An 18,415-nucleotide genomic window follows, 5' to 3' on the forward strand; every position below is an offset into this window, starting at 1 on the left:
GATCCTGCTTACAGCCGGCACCTCAAGTTGAGGGCAGGCTTGCTGTGAACCATGTCCTTTAACTGGTGGAGTCTGCACTACCCCAAGTGGTCAGGATCAGATTTGCACTGCAGAATCAGAATAGCTACATACCCAGCTTAATCTTTACAGTGGTGAAGTGTCCATTTGTCTTTTTTTTTTAAAGATTTTATTTATTTATTTATTTGACAGAGAGAGCGAGAGAGCACAAGTAGAGGGAATGGTAGAGGAAGAGGGAGAAGCAGGCTCCCCGCCAAGCATGGAGTCCGATGTGGGGCTCGATCCCAGGACCCTGGGATCATGACCTGAGCTGAAGGCAGACGCTTAACCATCTGAGCCACCTGGGTGCCCCAGTGTCCATTTGTCTTGAATGTATTGGCGCTTTATCACTACTAAGGAATAAATAAATGGCTTGGTGAGATTATTGCTGCCTGACTACTAAATAAAACTGAAATTGCACATATTTTGGGGTGCCTGGGTGGTTCAGGAGCATTTGACTCTTGGTTTCTGATCAGGTCATGGTCTCAGGATCCTGGTATCGAGCCCCATGTCTGGCCCTGTGTTCAGTGAGGAGTCTGCTTAAGGGATTCTCTCCCTCTCCCTCTCCCTTCCCCACTGCTCCTCCCCGATTGTGCTCTAATAAATAAATGAAATTAAAAAAAAAAAGAAATTGCACGTATTTTAACAGACATGCCAGCTGGAAGGAAGTACATTTACAGTATTTTTAAAATAAACTATGCTTACTGTTTTCATTCAAGTCATTTTAATTGATCTCCGTGGGTTCTAATTAACAAGAGTTAAGGAAAATTCCTAACTTCTATTTTAATAAAAACTGTGTTGACAGAATGACTTTCACTAATCCAAACCACTAATAGTGAAATTCTATTGTAGCAAGAAAAAGGTTTTCTGAAAGATTTCATATCTGGATTTTTAAATTTTTCACCCCATACTCAAGTTCTCATTTATAAGTAAATATAAGAAACCTAAAACAAAGAAGTAATTTTTAGAGATCAGCAAGTGGGTAACAAATAGGAGATGGGAATTTATAGCTCTTGTAAATTCTAGTCCGGCATTGCCACAGACATGCCGTAACCTCTCCTGAATAAAGGAAAATCGATTTTATTATGTGTTTTCATACGTTAATTATAAAAACGTGAAGAATTGGACAATGAAGGGAGACAACAGCACTGGGAATAAGAGCTTGGAGTTTGGAGCCAGACTGCATGGCCTCAATTCCTCACTCAGCCACTTACTGCTTGTATGACTTTGAGGAACATACGTTACTTAACCTCTCTGTGTCTTTGTTTCCTCATTTGTAAAATAAAGATAACAACAGGACCTATTTCATATGGTTGTTATAATGATTAAACGAGTTCAACTGTGTAAGGAAACCAGAACAATACCTGACACATAGCAGGAATACAACATGTTTGAGCTATATTATTACCTCTTTTGAAAAATCTATTATTTTATAACACTGAAATATTTTTCCTTATCGTACATTCATAGTTAACACAGAGAAGCAAAGGCCTCAAAGATATGACTTAGACTAATAATAACCTGGTAACTCTTGCTTTTTTTCTTTAACTATTCCTGATTTTCTTTCAATTTACACGTTTTCCACCTCAATTCACCCAATCCCAGATCTATTTCTCCCAGTCAAGACAAAATACTCATCAATTTTCTAATTTATATACTGTAGAGATCTTATTTGAAATTATATGCTCAACTCAAACATCAAAAATTTGCAGCTGATCTTAATTTTTCAACTGCACCCTTTTTCTCCTTAAAATATATCCACGATTAGGCAGAAAGAGCCAAGCTATCACTGAGCGTAGAAGCGCGACAGCAGTGGGGAAGCAGTGTTGCAGTGGCGCCCTCTTCAGGCCATCATGGATATAACTTACCGCTGGGTACTTGATTGCTGACAAAAAGAAAACTAAAATGTAAGATTGTATAATTTTTAGTAAAATGCTTGACTACCAAGTTAACGCCCTAAATTGTAATCACTGATTTAGCTTAATGATTAAAAATTCAGATTCTCCAGTCAGAATGGTCTAGGGTCAAATCCAGACCCTGCCACAGTTTAGCTATGTTATCTTGGGTATTACTTAGGATGTTTAAGCCTAATTCCTCTTCTGAAAAAGAGTTAATAGTAACCACCTCATAAGAGTGTTTTAATGATTAAACAGGTGTGCATAAGAAGCTCAGCACAGGAACTAAAACAGTATAGATTCAGTTTATCAGTTATTATTATCTATAAAAATATTAACATAATTTCTCTTATAAAAAGCATAGGTCGGGCGCCTGGGTGGCTCAGATGGTTAAGCATCTGCCTTCGGCTCAGGTCATGATCCCAGGGTCCTGGGATCGAGTCCTGCATCAGGCTCCCTGCTCCTTGGGAGCCTGCTTCTCCCTCTGCCTCTCTCTCTCTCATGAATAAATAAATAAAATCTTTAAAAAAAAAAAAAAGGCATAGGTCAAGAAAGACCTTAGAGCTCTCGTTTATGCCTCTAATGCCTCTACTTCCAGGTCATAATAATTAAACTTCAAAGTTTAAAACAGGTTTTCTTTCCTATTTAAAATATCTTTGGGGCCCCCAGGTGGCTCAGTCAGTTAGGCATCCAACTCTTGATTTCATCTCAGGTCATGATCTCAGGGGTCATGGGATCAAGCATCGGGCTCCACACTCAGCAGGGAGTCTGCTTGAGATTCTCTCTCCCTCTCTCTAAAATAAATAAATCTTTAAAAATAAAAGATCTTAAGGAGAGACTTATTTTTCCCCACTGATAACAAGGAAAACTAATAATAACTAATATTTACTGAGTCTTACTGTGCATATCAAGCACATATTATTAAACTCTGTAACAAAGAAGAAAAGGCAAAGATAAGTAACTTATAGTTTTCAACTACCAGCTCAGAATGATGCCTCTCCATGTTTAACAGCTCAAGTTCTTTATAAGCATACCAACTATACCTCCATGTTGTTATTTTTTTTTCTTAAGTAGGCTCCAAACCCAATAAGGGGCTTGAACTCACAACCCTGAGATCAAGAGTCACAAGCTCTACTTACTGAGCCATCCAGGCGCCCCCATGTTGTAATTTAAACCCAGAAAAGCAAGAAGCAAGTTTTATTTCCATGAACTAAACTACACTTTTTAATGTAGAAATTCAGCCACAAAGATATATTTTATTTGGTCTGCATTAATGTGGGCTCACAACGTTTTGTTAAATAAATTATGTAAATGGCAACAATCAGCTAGAGGGGAGGAACAGCTACCCCCTTTAGAAAAGGATTTCTGTATTCTTCCCACAAACCCTAGTCCACCAGAGCACCAGGTATTGCCTCTTCACTGAGAGCATCAGATTTTCTTAAAAGAGCTTCACTCATTTGTTACTCACCTGGCCCCTAAGGGCATTTGATAGGGGACCCCTGACAAATACCATTTTAAAGCATCCTTTAAGCTCCTCTTCTCCATAATGACTAATCACCATTTCCATGAACTTTATTAATTGGTCCTACTTTCCTATCTTCTTTCAATTTTCTTTTCTTAAGTAAGTTTCTCTTAAGTTGTGAGATCCAGAACTAAATTCAATACTCAGATGACTCAAGCAAAATGGAAAGGCTGATTCATTGTATATTCTGTATTCCAAACTTCCACATCACAGTAGTGTATTTGACTTTTCGTTTCACAGCAAGTGGAATGGTGAGGGTGATACTGATAATGCGTATGTATATGCATTATATGGGCACAAATTTTTTTCTCTCACATGCTATACCCCTTCCACACTTTCCAAGAGTAAGCTCCTTTCCTTACCATAAAAACTTTACCTTTCAAGACTTTTAGACCATGGATTCAATTTATTTATCTATATTATAAAGGCTCCTTAACTCTTAAATACCTCCACAAAGCCCCCATACTCTAAACTCTGTTCTCCTGCCCAAATCTATTATACTCAATACATGCTATGTTTAAGGTACTGTGGAAAGTCAAAAATTAAAATGACAGTCATTACTCATAAGGGCCATCAGAAATGGATGAAAAAAAGGAATGAAGGGGCAGGGATATTATATCAAACGAGTCATGCAATCATAAAAAAAGTTTCATGGAAGGCACCTGGGTGGCTCAGTCAGCTAAGCATCTGCCTTCGGCTCAGGTCACGATCCCAGGGTCCTGGGATCGAGTCCTGCATCGGGCTCCCTGCTCAGCAGGTAGTCTGCTTCTCCCTCTCCCTCTACCCCTCCCACCTGCTCATGCTGTCTCTCTCAAATAAATAAATAAAATTAAAAAAAAAAAAAAAGAAAAAGAAAAAGAGGAAGTTTCATGGAGTCAGTGAACTTTGAACCCAGCCTTAAGGGATGGCTACCATGTGGTGACATAGGAGACTACTAGGGACAAGCCACAAAGATGGTAACATGCTTACTGTATTCAAAGTGAAATAAGAAATCTAGTTGGCTAAAAAGGCAAAACAGTAGCTAAAAGTGGGAAAACTTTGGATTATGCAACAAAGGACCCTCAAAAGCAATATAAAGAGTTATATGTAATTCCAAAGGAGGTTATTAAAGATTAATTTTTTTTAAAGATTTTATTTATTTATCTGAGAGAGAGCATGGGAGCACATGAGCCAGGGGAGGGGCAGAGGGAGAGAGAGAATCTCTAGCAGATTCTGCGCTGAGCACAGAGCCCAACACAGGGCCTGATCTCATGACTCTGAGACCATGACCTGAGCCGAAACCAAGAGTTGGACACTTAAACGACTGAGCCACCCAGGTGCCCCAGAGATTAACTTAGAACTGCTTCAGGGAGATGACTCTGGCCATTGCCAAAATGGAAGAAACAGGGCTGAAGCACTGACAATCTATGTGAATAGTAACAAGGGCCTGACCTGTTAGTGACAGGGAAAGGAGGGAATGGATAGGAGCAAGAGATCAAACCATTTGTGAGTAACTAGGGGTGGAAGGGAGAAAATAAAATGCAAATGACTAAAGTTCCAAGCCTTGGGAATTGAGAGAATGGTGGGGTCCTCTGTAAAAATAGGAAAGTCAAGCAGACCAAGATGGTATAAATGAGAGTAAGTTCAAGCTGGGACATGTTGCTTATGAAATGTGTACAGGAAGCTCCAGTGATGTGTAACAGACAGTTATGGAAATTCCAGGCTATAGCTCAAGGTGAAGTCAAACCAAAGGTGGAGATTTGCAAGTTAGCCTTGGATGAAATCTGAAGCCACAGGGGTGTAATCACCCAGAAAAACAATGTATGCAGAGAAATCAGGGCAAAATTTTGAGGCACCTCTATATTTAAAGGGAAGGGGCCTTAATCCTAATTACTACATCTTCTACCCAGCCTGGACCTCACAGTCATTTAACATTGCTCTACATCACTGCACTCCCTTTAATGTGTCCATCTTTCTTATCTCCAGTGCTAAATCACCCCCAAAGTCTTTCATCTTTGATGCAATGCCTGAACTACAAAGCATGGTTAAAAAACATAATGGAAACAAACTCTAGAAATTGTTTGTAAATAAAATGGGCCCTCACTGCTATAAAAGCCTTTTGTTCACCAGCTGTTGCTTTCTTATATTCCTTATAGTTGTTTTTAAATCTTTTCTGTTTTCTATTCCTTTAACCCCAGCATATCTCACTCTTAGTGAATAATCCACTATTATTGAAAAGTAACAGGTAATTACCCAATATGAGCATTCTGTTCTCAACATCTTTCTCTGTCATTACCCTTCCTACCATTTGCTTCTGCAGAAGGAAATGTCCTGCCTCCTTAACAATGCTTCAACTCCATACAGTGCTGTGATCACACTGTCTGCTTTTGAGGATCTTAAACATCTATACGCTGTTCTTTTATCAGCATCTTGCACTTGGTCTACAAATAAGTTCTGTGTTCTTATCCGAATAAGAATCATCCTTCTATCCTACTACCCAAACTCAGACTAAATTTGCAAAAGAACCATTAACACTTACAACCTCCATTTCTTTACCACCCACTAATTCCTTACAATCTATCTTGTACTCAACAACTATTTAAAACTGCTTACCAGGGCCACAAATGACCTCCTAGTCTTCAAATCCATCCACATTTTTTAAGTCTTCATCCTCCTTCAAAGGTCTGCAGCATCTCAGAATTTGTTAACACCCTTCCTTCTTTCTATAAAGCCCTCCCTCACCTATTATGACATAGTATGGTATTCTTTTCATATTCCTTCCACCTCTCTATTACAAAATACTCCTACCACTTGTACTTCCTCAAGGGTTTATCTTGTCTTTCTTTTGCCTCTCAACTCTCCCTGAACAAGTATTCACTGTGATGACTTTAAGTATCACTTGTCCATGATCAACTTTCACATTCTTGCCCTGATCATCAAACCCAAATTTCTAATAGCCTGCTCTATCTGGCCATCTAGATGTTATCTCAAATTCAGTGTGCCTAAAATCAAACATTTTCTCTCTGCCTTCCCACTTACTGGCACATTTCTCCTAGTTACCCAGGCTCAAAATCCTACATTACCTTGTTCTTCCTCAACTATTTATTTTTTAAAAATTCAAATGTATAGAAAAGTTGAGAAAAAAGTACAATGAACACCCACATACTCTATACCTAAATTCACTGATTAATATTTTGCCACAGTTGCTTTATGTTTCTATACGTTTCCTTTTCTTTCTTTTGTTGCATCATTTCTGTAAGTTGAAGGCATCATGACATTTTACCCCCTTTAGGATACATCTCCCAAGGTTACAGACAATCTCCTATATAACCACACCAGTAGTATCACAATCAAGAAATTTAATATTATACTAGTAGCTGATACACAGTCCATATTCAAATTTCACAAATTATCACAATTATGTTCTTTATTATTGTTTTCTCTAATTCAGAATCCAATCAGAATTCACATTTTGCATTTAGCTGTCTTGCCCTAGAGAAACTTTTACTTTCCTGCAACTTCTAATCAAATCTCACTGGTTCCACATTTAAAATATCACTGAAATCTATTCCTTTTCGCCATCTTGCCTTCATTCCCCCTCACTCGGATTACTTCAAAATATAGTTTCAACTTAAAGACTGCTCTCAATTAATCTTAGGAGTCAACTATATTATCTAAGACTCAAATTTGCCCCTGTCCAAAAACCTTCAGTAACATTTTATTACTTACTAAATACTCAGCTCCTTGGCACTCAACCTAGCATTTAAGATCCTCTACAATTCAGCCACACAATACATTTCCAGTTTATTGTTCTATTCATCCTATGTGTGTACCTTACTTGGTCCACACTGTCCTCTACCTGGAACTCCTCATACAATTTCTACTTCTTGAAATTGTAACCATTCTAAAAGGAATGGTTCCCTTTTCTGAGCTCTTTTCTGATTATACATTGTCTCCTGCTGCCACCATGCGCTCTCTTCCCCTCTTCCTCTTCTAACTCCTGTAATATTTTATATTTTTCTAAAAAGAACATATCTCATACTGACTTATATTTTAATTACTTAGTTATCTTATCTCTAATGCTAGATTACCAGCTCTTTACAAGTAGAGATGATCAAACTGATGAATCACTAAATTCTACTTCTGAAACCAATATTACACTATATGTTAACTAACTAGAATTTAAATAAAAACTTGAAACAAAGAAAAAAAGCAGGGATGATCACTCTGTACCCAAAAGTACCCAAACAGAGTCCTGTAATTGGATACTTGATAAATGTTGATATATTGTACCAAGAGGTAGGACTTCTAAGAAATCAAAATATATTAACAATGATTTCCAGGCCTCCTGCCTCTCTTGTTCAATTACAATCCCTGACCTCTTCCAACTTATTATGTGTGGCCTTTTATAGTTCACGTCCTAGCATTAACCTTAAATCATCATTTCCTATCTTATATTATGCACTATATTGCTTTTTGTCTCAAGGGTGAGGTCCTAAACTAGGAATATGAAGGAATTCTACCTATTTGATATGATCACCTTTTATTTTCTATGGTGCCACCAAATGCTAATTCTATTTTCTACTCATTTTTTCATTACTTTTCCAATAGAAATCATTAGCAAATACACAGGGAAAAATGTAGCTTTCACTAAAATAACAAACTATAAATACACAAAAGAAATAATTTCCAAGATCCACTATTTACACTTACCTGTCCCCAGGCATACATATTATTATGAGTCTGGGAAGGGTTGACTTTCGAAAGCAGGAAACGGGCCTTAAAAGCAAAGAAGACATAACATTATTCATCAAAAATAGATTTAGTTAACATGAGCTGAACAAACACATTATGATCTAAAATCAATTTTATTTAATATGTTCTGATAAAATTAATTTTATTAACAGGCAACTTTAAAAAAAATAAATTTTGGAAATATGTGGGCCACTACATGTTACAAATAAATGCACCCTCTTCTCTCCAAATCATATATTCATAACAACAAATAATAAACTGCTAATTCCAAAACTCAGCATATAAAATTTATGTGTGCCACAAGTACAAGATTAGTGTGAAATTTACTAAACCCTTGGTCTGAACTGTCATCAGAGATCTGAAGTACCAAAAAGTACCCTATACATTCTTTTACTTTAAACAATGACTCTCAAACTTTCTTAACCTGTAGGCTATTCCATAAGACAACTTACCCAACATTTTAACCATCTCTCCACTAAGCTTTATCATCATGAAAACCAAAATAAAAGAGGAAAATAGCACTACACATGAGGAGACATCAATGAGAGAACTAGGCATAAATTATTATTTCATACTGAAAAACATAGGCAGTCATATCTTTTGAAATTTAGTATCACACAAAATCTTTTTCTAATCTATGAGTAAGCAGTTTAACATAAGAGCACTGGCTCTAGAGTTAGAACACCTAGATTTGAATGCCTGCTTCTTCATTTACTGTGTTTCCTTGGCCACAAGTAACCTAAGTCTCAGTCTTATTATCTGTAAAATGGAGATAACAATAGGACTGTTATGAGGATCAAATGAGACAAGGTGTGTAAAGTACTAACAGCTTTGCAAATTCTCAACACACGGTAGCTCTTATTATAAATATAATAAAACCCTAAAAATAACTGCTATCATTTATGAATAATAGTTACTAATATTTACCACCTATTTTATAATACTGTGCTAGGCACAAGGGAAACAATAATAAATGAAGCAAGGTACCTGCCTTTAGCAAGTGAAAGAAACTTATGATAACCTATAATTAAATTTATTATAGCTCTAATACAATTACAAGGGAGAAGTAAAAACTATTTTAAGAAGTCTATGATAAGGGGCTCAGTCATTAAACGTCTGCCTTCAGCTCAGGTCATGGTCCCAGGGTCATGGGATCGAGCCCCGCATCAGGCTCCCTGCTCAGTGGGAAGCCTGCTTCTCCCTCTCCCACTCCCTCTGCTCGTGTTCCCTCTCTTTCTGTCAAATAAATAAATAAATAAATAATCTTAAAAAAAAAAAAAAAGTCTATGTTAAGGGGTCTTAAACCTAGCCTTCTGAAAGGTCCTGAAGGGCCATGTATATATGTACATGTACTTTATTTAATCTTCATAATTCTAAAATCCACAAGGCCTTTTGTAATATAATGCTTTCCTATTACATGACATTTTCTAGAAAACTGAAATGACAGAATGAGGAAAACAAAAAATTATGTTACCGCAAACTTCATATTCACAGACTTCTTCATTAAATAAACAGATTTAACAAAATTATACTAAAAAAGCTACACTAAAATTTTTTCCAAGTTGTTCTTCTTGCCCCACTAAAGCTGATGTGCCACCATAACATCATCCTGGCTCTGTTATTAAATCTGAACTGGTGGTAGAAGGTGGGAGAAACTGCTAGCTTTAGGCAACTGGCCAATAATCACTGCTTTGCTCCCACTGCTAAGGCAAAAAGCCAGCATATTTTCCCTGGTGACCTTCTACCCGCATCCTTCCTCTTATACTTGCCTTGTGAAACAGTCTTTTCAAATTAAAAGTCAGAAGACATATAGGAACAACTCATTACAATCAATACTAACGACAAACAAATTAACTATACTTACCTGGCTACCTCCATGTTCAGTGTCAATGTATCTTGGCATTGGAAATCTGGAGTGAAGAATCTCCTGTGCATCATCCACAGGGGCTTGTAGAAGATGGCGGAAATTTTCATATTCTGGCATGTCCTGGTATCCTGACTTGCGCCACTGTGCAATGGTCTAATTTTAAAACAATTAAAGGAATTATTACTTTTAATTTCTTGCCTATCCAAAAATTTTAAGAGGTTTTTTCAAAGGAATTAATCTTCAGAAAATAAGAAAATTATAAATCATTATTTATCAGTTTTTAAATCAAGAACACTAATTTTGGGGCGCCTGGGTGGCTCAGTCGTTAAGCGTCTGCCTTCGGCTCAGGTCATGATCCCAGAGTCCTGGGATCAAGCCCCGCATGGGGTTTCCTGCTCTGCGGGAAGCCTGCTTCTCCCTCTCCTGCTCCCCCTGCTTGTGTTCCCTCTCTCACTGTGTCTCTCTCTCTGTCAAATAAATAAATAAAATCTTTAAAAAAAAAAAAGAAGAACACTAATTTTGGTATTCTTGAGTAAAGAGATGCAAAATTAGAATATTTCTTCTCCCTTAAAAGTAAAAAGAAATAAACCAAAAAAATTTTTAAATACTAAGTTTATATTATTAGCTAAAAGCTATCTACTTAAGTTTATGATAAACAAGAGGGATTTTTGTTAACAGATTTCCCAGAGACTTCAAAATTAACCACCTACTATTATAAAGTTTTTATCAATGGAGTTATGTTCTGACAAGATATATAAACATAAAACTTTAGTAATGATAGCAATAAAATTATAAAGATAATATACCTGTAGAAGAGTATCTGAATCAATTCTTTTATTAAGGTAAGTGGCTCCAAAAGCCATGTAATTAAATCATCTAAAAATTTAAACTTGGCTTGGTTTCTAACTTAACTGCATCAGTCAATATATACTCTATATGGCTTTACAGCTCTGTATTTAACAGAGAAGCAGTCATGTGCATTTCAGATTTCTCCTTTAAGCACATTAACAAGCTATTTTTTAAAAAATCACACACAAAAAAAGCAGCAAAATACCTCACTCTCATGTAATAGGCATTATCCTTAAAAATTAAAGGACATTAGTACTGGTATCAATAATCAATAAATCTTTTCAAAGGCCTAGATAATATTACTTAAAAGGATATTTTGAGTACACCTCTACAATTACAGTGCAAATCTAAAATCATTTACAATTAAAACAACTGGAAAAATAAATCTGCACAAGTTACTAGACTATAAATTTGAGTGTGGGTCTGTGAAAATAAATAAAAATAAATAAATAAATAAATAAATCTGCACAAGTCACTAGACTATAAATTTGAGTGTGGATCTGTGAAAAAAAGAATCTCTATCTTTTTGATGGACTCTGAAAAACAAACTGAGGGTTCTAGAGGGGAGGAGGGTAGGGGGATGGGTTAGCCTGGTGATGGGTATTAAAGAGGGCACGTTCTGCATGGAGCACTGGGTGTTATGAACAAACAATGAATCATAGAACACTACATCAAAAACTAATGATGTAATATATGGTGATTAACATAACAATAAAAAAATTTAAAAAAAGAAGAATCTCTTTCAAGGCATCCAGAACACAGTGCTTTCTTATACAGAGGAAACATTTAATTACTGGCTGAATGAATAAATGCAGGAATGAACAGAGTTCTGCTAAATACCTGATTAAAGCTTAACAGCTACTGAAATATTCTCTTTTTAATCATGTACGATTCCAATTAAGTAAAGGTGTAAATTTTAATTTTAATTCACTTATCCATTAAAAATGAGTTTTCAGATCATGTGGAATATTTTTTAAATATTTTAAATGCATTAAAGAAAATACTTTTTAAATTTTTTTTTAAGATTTTATTTATTTGAGAGAGAATGAGATAGAGAGAGCATGAGAGGGGAGAGGGTCCGAGGGAGAAGCAGACTCCCTGCTGAGCAGGAAGCCCGATGCGGGACTCGATCCCGGGACTCCAGGATCATGACCGGAGCCGAAGGCAGTCGCTTAACCAACTGAGCCACTCAGGGGCCCAAATGGAATACTTTTTAAATGATTACCATGAAGTAATGAAAGGGAGAGCCTGCCTACTGACAAAGGCTTTTTCCTTCTCGATGTCTCCAGTAAAACCCAAAAGTATGGCATGTCTATGTATACATCAATGCTCTTACTTTCACAACACTATGCTCTGTGTAAAATCCATTTATCCAATCGTACATGGACAAATGGACAAAACAAGCACAGGCAGGTCAAATGCAAATGAAGTCTAAAAACCAGTGGCAAGAAGAATCATATTTTATACCTACTTTACAAAAATGGAAATAAAAGTTTATCAGAGAGGAAACAGTAATCATATGGTAAAGAAGGGACAGCTTCCATGAATAAAAACACTCTGTTGCACACACGTGCACAGGGTTAAACGCAGTGGACTCTTACCTCACCATGATAAATCAAAATCTGGAAGAACGTGTCCATGAGAAGAATGCGATCCGCAAGAATGCTGCTGCTATCAAGAAGAACCGGCTAACAGAAGAAAACAATGAGAAAGGAGGAAGATGGAGAAGGAAATTACTGAAAGTTACAAAACAGATCTTTCCAGGATACCTTTAAAATTTTAAATTTGTATCTTATAACTTAAAAACATCTCGCTCTCATGAATTCTTGCAGTACATTTTAATTTTCTGAGAACTCGTAAAAACAGAGGTAACAACTGAAAAACAGAGTAGAGCCAAGAGGAAATCAGGGTTAACTCCTAAGCCTGATGATGGACCCGTTGAGTGAGAGGGGAAAGGCTTGGGAAAGAGCAAATCTGGAGATGGAAAAATAGTTCTGAGTAGGAAATGTAAGGGAGTGGCCAGAACTAATGACATAAATTTGGATATCACATGCATGAAGATGGTAATTAAAGCTATGTGATTATACTACATCACAGTACATATCTACACCAGAGGGAAGGAAGATAGAGCGAAAGGCAGAGACTGGGCCCCGGAACGTGCCAACACTTCAAAGATCTGAAAAGGAGAAGTCAGCAAAAGGAAACTGAGAAGGAACAGGCAGTGATTAGGAGGAAAACCAGTGGGTTTGGCAGGTGTCAGATTAGTTTAAACAAAAGGTTTTCGAGGACAGTCCTCATTAGGTAAATAAATGCTGTCAAGAGTTCTGGCAAGACGTAGGACATTGGTGGTCTGGTAAGAGTTGTTTCAGTGTAATGTTAAGAACAAGAATCTGAATAATGGAGGTTGAGAAGAGAATGTGAGGTGAGATCATCATAGAGACAATAGGTAATTTTCTGAGTTTGGCTGCAATTGAGACCAGAGAAATGAGTAGCAATTAGAGAAAATGTGAAGTCAAGGGTGGTTTTGTCTGTTGGTTTTTAACATGAATGTGACTCGGGTTTCTGTGTTAATGAGAATGATCCAGAGGAAGAGCAAGTGATGATGGAGGAAAGAGAGTAACTCCAACAGCAGAGCCTTAAGTAAATTAAGCTAATGGGATTCGTGGATTAAATGGAAAGGTTGGAATTTAACAGGAGCAGACAGTAGGGATTGTGGGATTCCAAATTTCTTCTAAACACTAATCTACATTTTCCAGATATCTACAATTTACATGTATTACTCTGAAATGAGAAAAAAAAAATCTCTAAAGTTTTCTTTCCTGATTCAAAGAACTATAAAACCAAATACATAGCTAGACCATCACATTAACAATATTATATTTTCTAGAAAAGTAGACACTATGACAAATTAAAAAACAATTATAGTAACAAAAAGTTTTATAACTATTTTTCCGAAACAATGAATAAAGGCATCACCAGAGATCATTAATCAGGAGATATTATAAATATTGTTTATGCTGACCATTCTTAAATATTACTTTCAAATACAGTCATTACATACTTGTAAGTGGTAAAACAGACAATTTTAACTACAAAATAGAAAAACTGTTTAACAATTGGTTAAAGTAAGTGGGACAGTTTGCTAAGAAATCTAAATGGATGACTTTGTTACCACCTTTCTAAATATACGTCTTTATAATTAACTGTATCTTATGTTCAAAAAAAGCTACAGGAGAATGAGATGATATTTAAGCAAGAGGTTTTCTTTAGACAGAATGTCCTAATTATCAGACAGTATACTCTGGAATAAGCTACAGGTTCTAGAATCATCATTACCAATGGGCACGGTTAAAGACAAAAGGATAATCATAAGCCCTAGAGAATTCGATCAACCAAATAACTACACAAATTGATCTTAAATGTCTCTTCCACCTCGGTTTTTGTATTTTTTAAAATGATTTCCTAGTGCAACCTAGCATATAATAAGCACTCAAATATTTTTAAGTGAATATACGGATAACAACTTCTTGAACTAAATTCCTGTATTTAGTAACTATATTCCAAGAAAAACTTAGTTGTTTTTGCTTTTTAATGACACACATCACAGTAACAAAACCAATTTTTGTTTTCTGTCTCTCTTACCTCTGGGGGTCCACTAAAAGAATATGCATACAGAATAGGCTGTATCATAATTAGGGACTGGGTCAAATCTTGACGCATAAAATGGTGACGATAATATGAACTCTCATCAGGACTATTGTTAAAAACTTGTAAGAAAGGAGATCTTCTTAAATGAAACATAAACTACAAGAAAAAAAATGTGAGATAGCTTTTACTGATTTTACTTCAACAGAAGTTTACTATTACAAAAGCATTTGATTACTATTAAGACAATAACAAGTTATAATAAGGACCTTCTAAATTGTATTCACGATCTTTATCAGTTACTTGAAAATATAATTTAACAATAAATAAAATTAAAAGAGATGACTCAAAAGGAAAACAAGAATAGGGAAAAAAAAAGTCCTTGCTCAGATCTAAGTTATTCAGAGGCTGATGCTACACGGTGCATTATCAGCATTCTTTGTTTCTACTCATCTCTCTGGCACATCTTTGAACTTTTTTATTACTATTCCTTACCACCATCAAAAGACTCCAAGCGTACATAAAAATAGACTAACAGATTTTCTAGTTTTTGAGAGCTCCCAAAAGTTGCACTGGAAAGGGTCTGCACTGATTTAAAAGAAAAGGACTTACATACACCTACTTGTTTCTTAATATTTAAGTTCTTCCTCATCCCTAAGAAACATTCTTTAGACCATTTCATTACTTCTTTCTCCTTTCACTTTCATTCCACCCACTCCTCATATGAAAGAGATCAAAAAGGGGAAGAGTCTGGCCTGAATAAAGGACAGCTACATTGTACTTTGATACAATCAAAGGGTCTCAGATACAATCAAAAGAATCAGCTCTCCAAAGAACTCTCATTTGTTTTTCAGTTACTTCTCTCCACTGCCCTCCACCCTCAGGGCTCAAGTGCCTACATGGTGCTTCTGCCCTGGGACTCATTCCACAGGTCTCTCCCAGTACATGCTGCTCAGTGACACTCTCATTCCTTCTCTGTTCTCAGTGATCAGAATTCACTAAGATGCTCTCTCATTCCTTACCACTTCAGCCATTCCTGTTTACTCACAGCAATGTGTAATTGGTAAATTTGGGAGTAGATTTTCCAGAAATAAAAACCTTCCTTAAATTTAGTCTATGTTACCTTTTAGAAGAGCATCAGGCTTTGAAAGCCCAAAGAAAATTATTTCTGGGTCCTCTGTGATTTCCAATAGAGGGGAAAAGATGAGAGGCCCAGATCTCTGGGGAGATCTATCAACTATCAAAAGCCTAAAAAGAAGGCTTGGAGTTGGGAGAGAAGAGAAAGAAAGGAAAGTGTTCGGCATTCAGTCAAATACTGAGGCTAATGCCCACATTCTCTTTCCCATTAGTTTCTGCTAATATGAGGCCTGAGAAATGGTTTTGCCTGCCTTAAGACAAAAAGACTCTGCCCCTTCCTAGTTCTCCAAAACTGCAACCCGAGGTTTAGGGACATCTCCCTGTATAAACATGAAGTTTCTACGCTACAGATCAATGAAAAATAAGAGTAGTTCTGAAAACAAAGTTGAAGCTTTGAGCGAGGTGTTCATGGGCAAAAATTTGAATTTCCACATCTCAATATAATCATCCTTCCAGGCTAAGCTAAAATTGCCACCTCTTCTATAAAGATGTATCACACCATTCACTTGGAAGGATTCCTTTAAGTTTCCTTTAAATTTTGTATATCTCGCATAGCATTTCTCTCTCTCTGTTCTGTGTTATATATATTTCAGATCTCACCCTTCAGACTGAAAGCTCCTTAAAAGTGAGATGTGTCAGTCATCTTTATTCTCCTAAAGTTCCCTGCATAAAGACCTCAGCTGAATAAATGGTTCTGTTACTCATCATATAAACAACCTAGACTTTTAAAAGTATCTATGAAAATAAGACAGGTAGATTCTACAACCCAAGTGAAAAAAGTTCTGTAAGATAAATCAAATTAGCTTCTTTTCTATTTATCTGGTATATCCCCATAAATTTGTTCTCAGGTAAAACGATACCATGCTGTAAGACTAGGTGACTGGTCAAGTTACTTACTTTCGGTACTACTGTAATTAGATCCCTTATATCAGATGGAAAGCTAATCTACCTCACACCTAATTCTACTCCAGAGTAGGGTTCCAGTGTAAATTTATTTCACCACAAATAAATGACTATTTGAAGGCAATCACAAAAATATTATAATACACTTTTCAATGACTATTCAAGCACAATATTAATTTCTCAGCTATCCCAAAACTTAAAACATTACCAAAAGAATAACCCAATACAACAGGTCCTATATTCTTATACAACAGAAAAAGTGAGACCTAATGCTACTGTCAACAGTAAGAAAAAAACATGGACTTTTTAATCTACTCACCTGTGGATAAAGGGAGAAAGTTTCTGAAAATCTGAAGGAACTTGGATCATCTTTGTGATACTCTCCAAATTTCTGACACTAAATAAAATAAAATGTTAGTAATATATTGCCTGGCATACAGCTAAACCTCTTGCCTATACATATTCTATTTTTTTAAAGTTATTACTCTTGGGGTACCTGGGTGGCTCAGTTAGTTAAGCGTCTGCCTTCGGCTGAGGAAATGATCCCAAGGTCCTGGGATTGAGACCCTAGTCAGGCTCTCTGCTCAGCTGGGAGTCTATTTCTCCCTCTCCTTCTGCCTCTCCCCCTGCTAGTGCTCTCTCTCTCTCTCTCTCTCAAATAAACTAAAAATCCTAAAAAAAAAAAAAAAAAAGCTATTACTCTTTAGAAGGCAGATACTTGATATGGGATAAAATTGGAATTACTTACAGACTTACCAAGAGAAGGATTATACCCAAAAAAAATATTTGAATTTGAGAAGCAAACAATACATTGCTCCGGCGCAACAACTCATCTTCAATGTTTTGATTTTTTTTAAACTAAGCGTATCTGATAAAGAATTCTTAGATAATGGCCAAAAGAGCTCAATATGTGCCCCTTAAGACTCTGTTGAAAAAGGACAACAGCCTGACAGGAAGATGCAACTATCAAAATACCACAGGGGTTGTAAAAGCAAGTTAATGATATAAAAGTCTACAATAGAAACAATGCCAAAAAAGAAAGAAGAGCTGAGGAAAAGAAAATCTGAGACAAACAGGTAAACTGGTAAACAAAGAAGAAACACAAAGGCAGGAATAAGGAAATAAAGTAAATGGAGGCACACATACTGGCAAGCGAGAAGTAAGCCCTCCATGATAATGTGACAAAAGGCAACTAAATAACTGAAATAATCCATATGAGAAAGTGCTCAGTACAGTGACTAACACTAAGCCCTCAACAAACATTAGCTTCTTCTTGTTCTTGTACAGTCTCTGATCTGAAAATTTTTTTATAGTACTTATGTAACTGGTCTATAGCCTGGCAATGTTCAGCACAGTTCTCACATATGATCAAGGGCACAAATAACAAGTAAAAACTAGCAAAGGATTCACTGCTATAGTTAGTGTAGTTGCTTTTGCTTCCTGGAATGTTCAACTATATGATTTATTTATGCAACTATGTATAGAGCACATAGAAAGGCATAATTGGTTTGATCACATTTTTGGCTTCGAGGAAAGATCATTTCAGAACTACTGTCATGCAAGAAAAGCTATGGTTGTAGAGCTAATCCTCAGAAAATAGATCTTGGTATCTGAAAATAAGAGTATTGTTGTCTTTAATGCCCCTTAATAATACTTCACTGATGAACTTATAGACTAAGAGAGTAATGTTCACTGTACAATATGATAGCCACTAGCTAAATGCAGCAATTTAAATAAATTGAAATTAAATAAAATTCCAGTTCCTCAATTGCACTAGCCATATTTCAAGTGCTCAACAGCTGTATG

The 18,415-nt window shown here is 36.2% G+C and overlaps 1 protein-coding gene across 3 annotated transcripts in view; it reads right to left on the reverse strand.

Annotated features, from left to right (window-relative positions):
* Nucleotides 1-18,415, reverse strand: part of SEC23A (SEC23 homolog A, COPII coat complex component) — a 72,618-nt gene that overhangs the window by 2,544 nt on the left and 51,659 nt on the right. For all 3 annotated transcript variants that reach the window (XM_073895133.1, XM_073895134.1, XM_025870148.2), the window contains 5 exons: nucleotides 16,929-17,006; nucleotides 14,567-14,728; nucleotides 12,526-12,612; nucleotides 10,073-10,228; nucleotides 8,167-8,232 (listed from right to left, as the gene is read on the reverse strand). In XM_073895133.1, the coding sequence (XP_073751234.1) occupies nucleotides 8,167-8,232; nucleotides 10,073-10,228; nucleotides 12,526-12,612; nucleotides 14,567-14,728; nucleotides 16,929-17,006 (549 nt within the window). The remainder of the gene's footprint in view (nucleotides 1-8,166; nucleotides 8,233-10,072; nucleotides 10,229-12,525; nucleotides 12,613-14,566; nucleotides 14,729-16,928; nucleotides 17,007-18,415) is intronic.

The sequence above is a fragment of the Callorhinus ursinus genome, unplaced genomic scaffold, assembly GCF_003265705.2.
Source record: "Callorhinus ursinus isolate GAN/ISIS: 27379988/994484 unplaced genomic scaffold, GSC_fseal_2.0 scaffold8, whole genome shotgun sequence".
Lineage (NCBI taxonomy): Eukaryota > Metazoa > Chordata > Mammalia > Carnivora > Otariidae > Callorhinus > Callorhinus ursinus.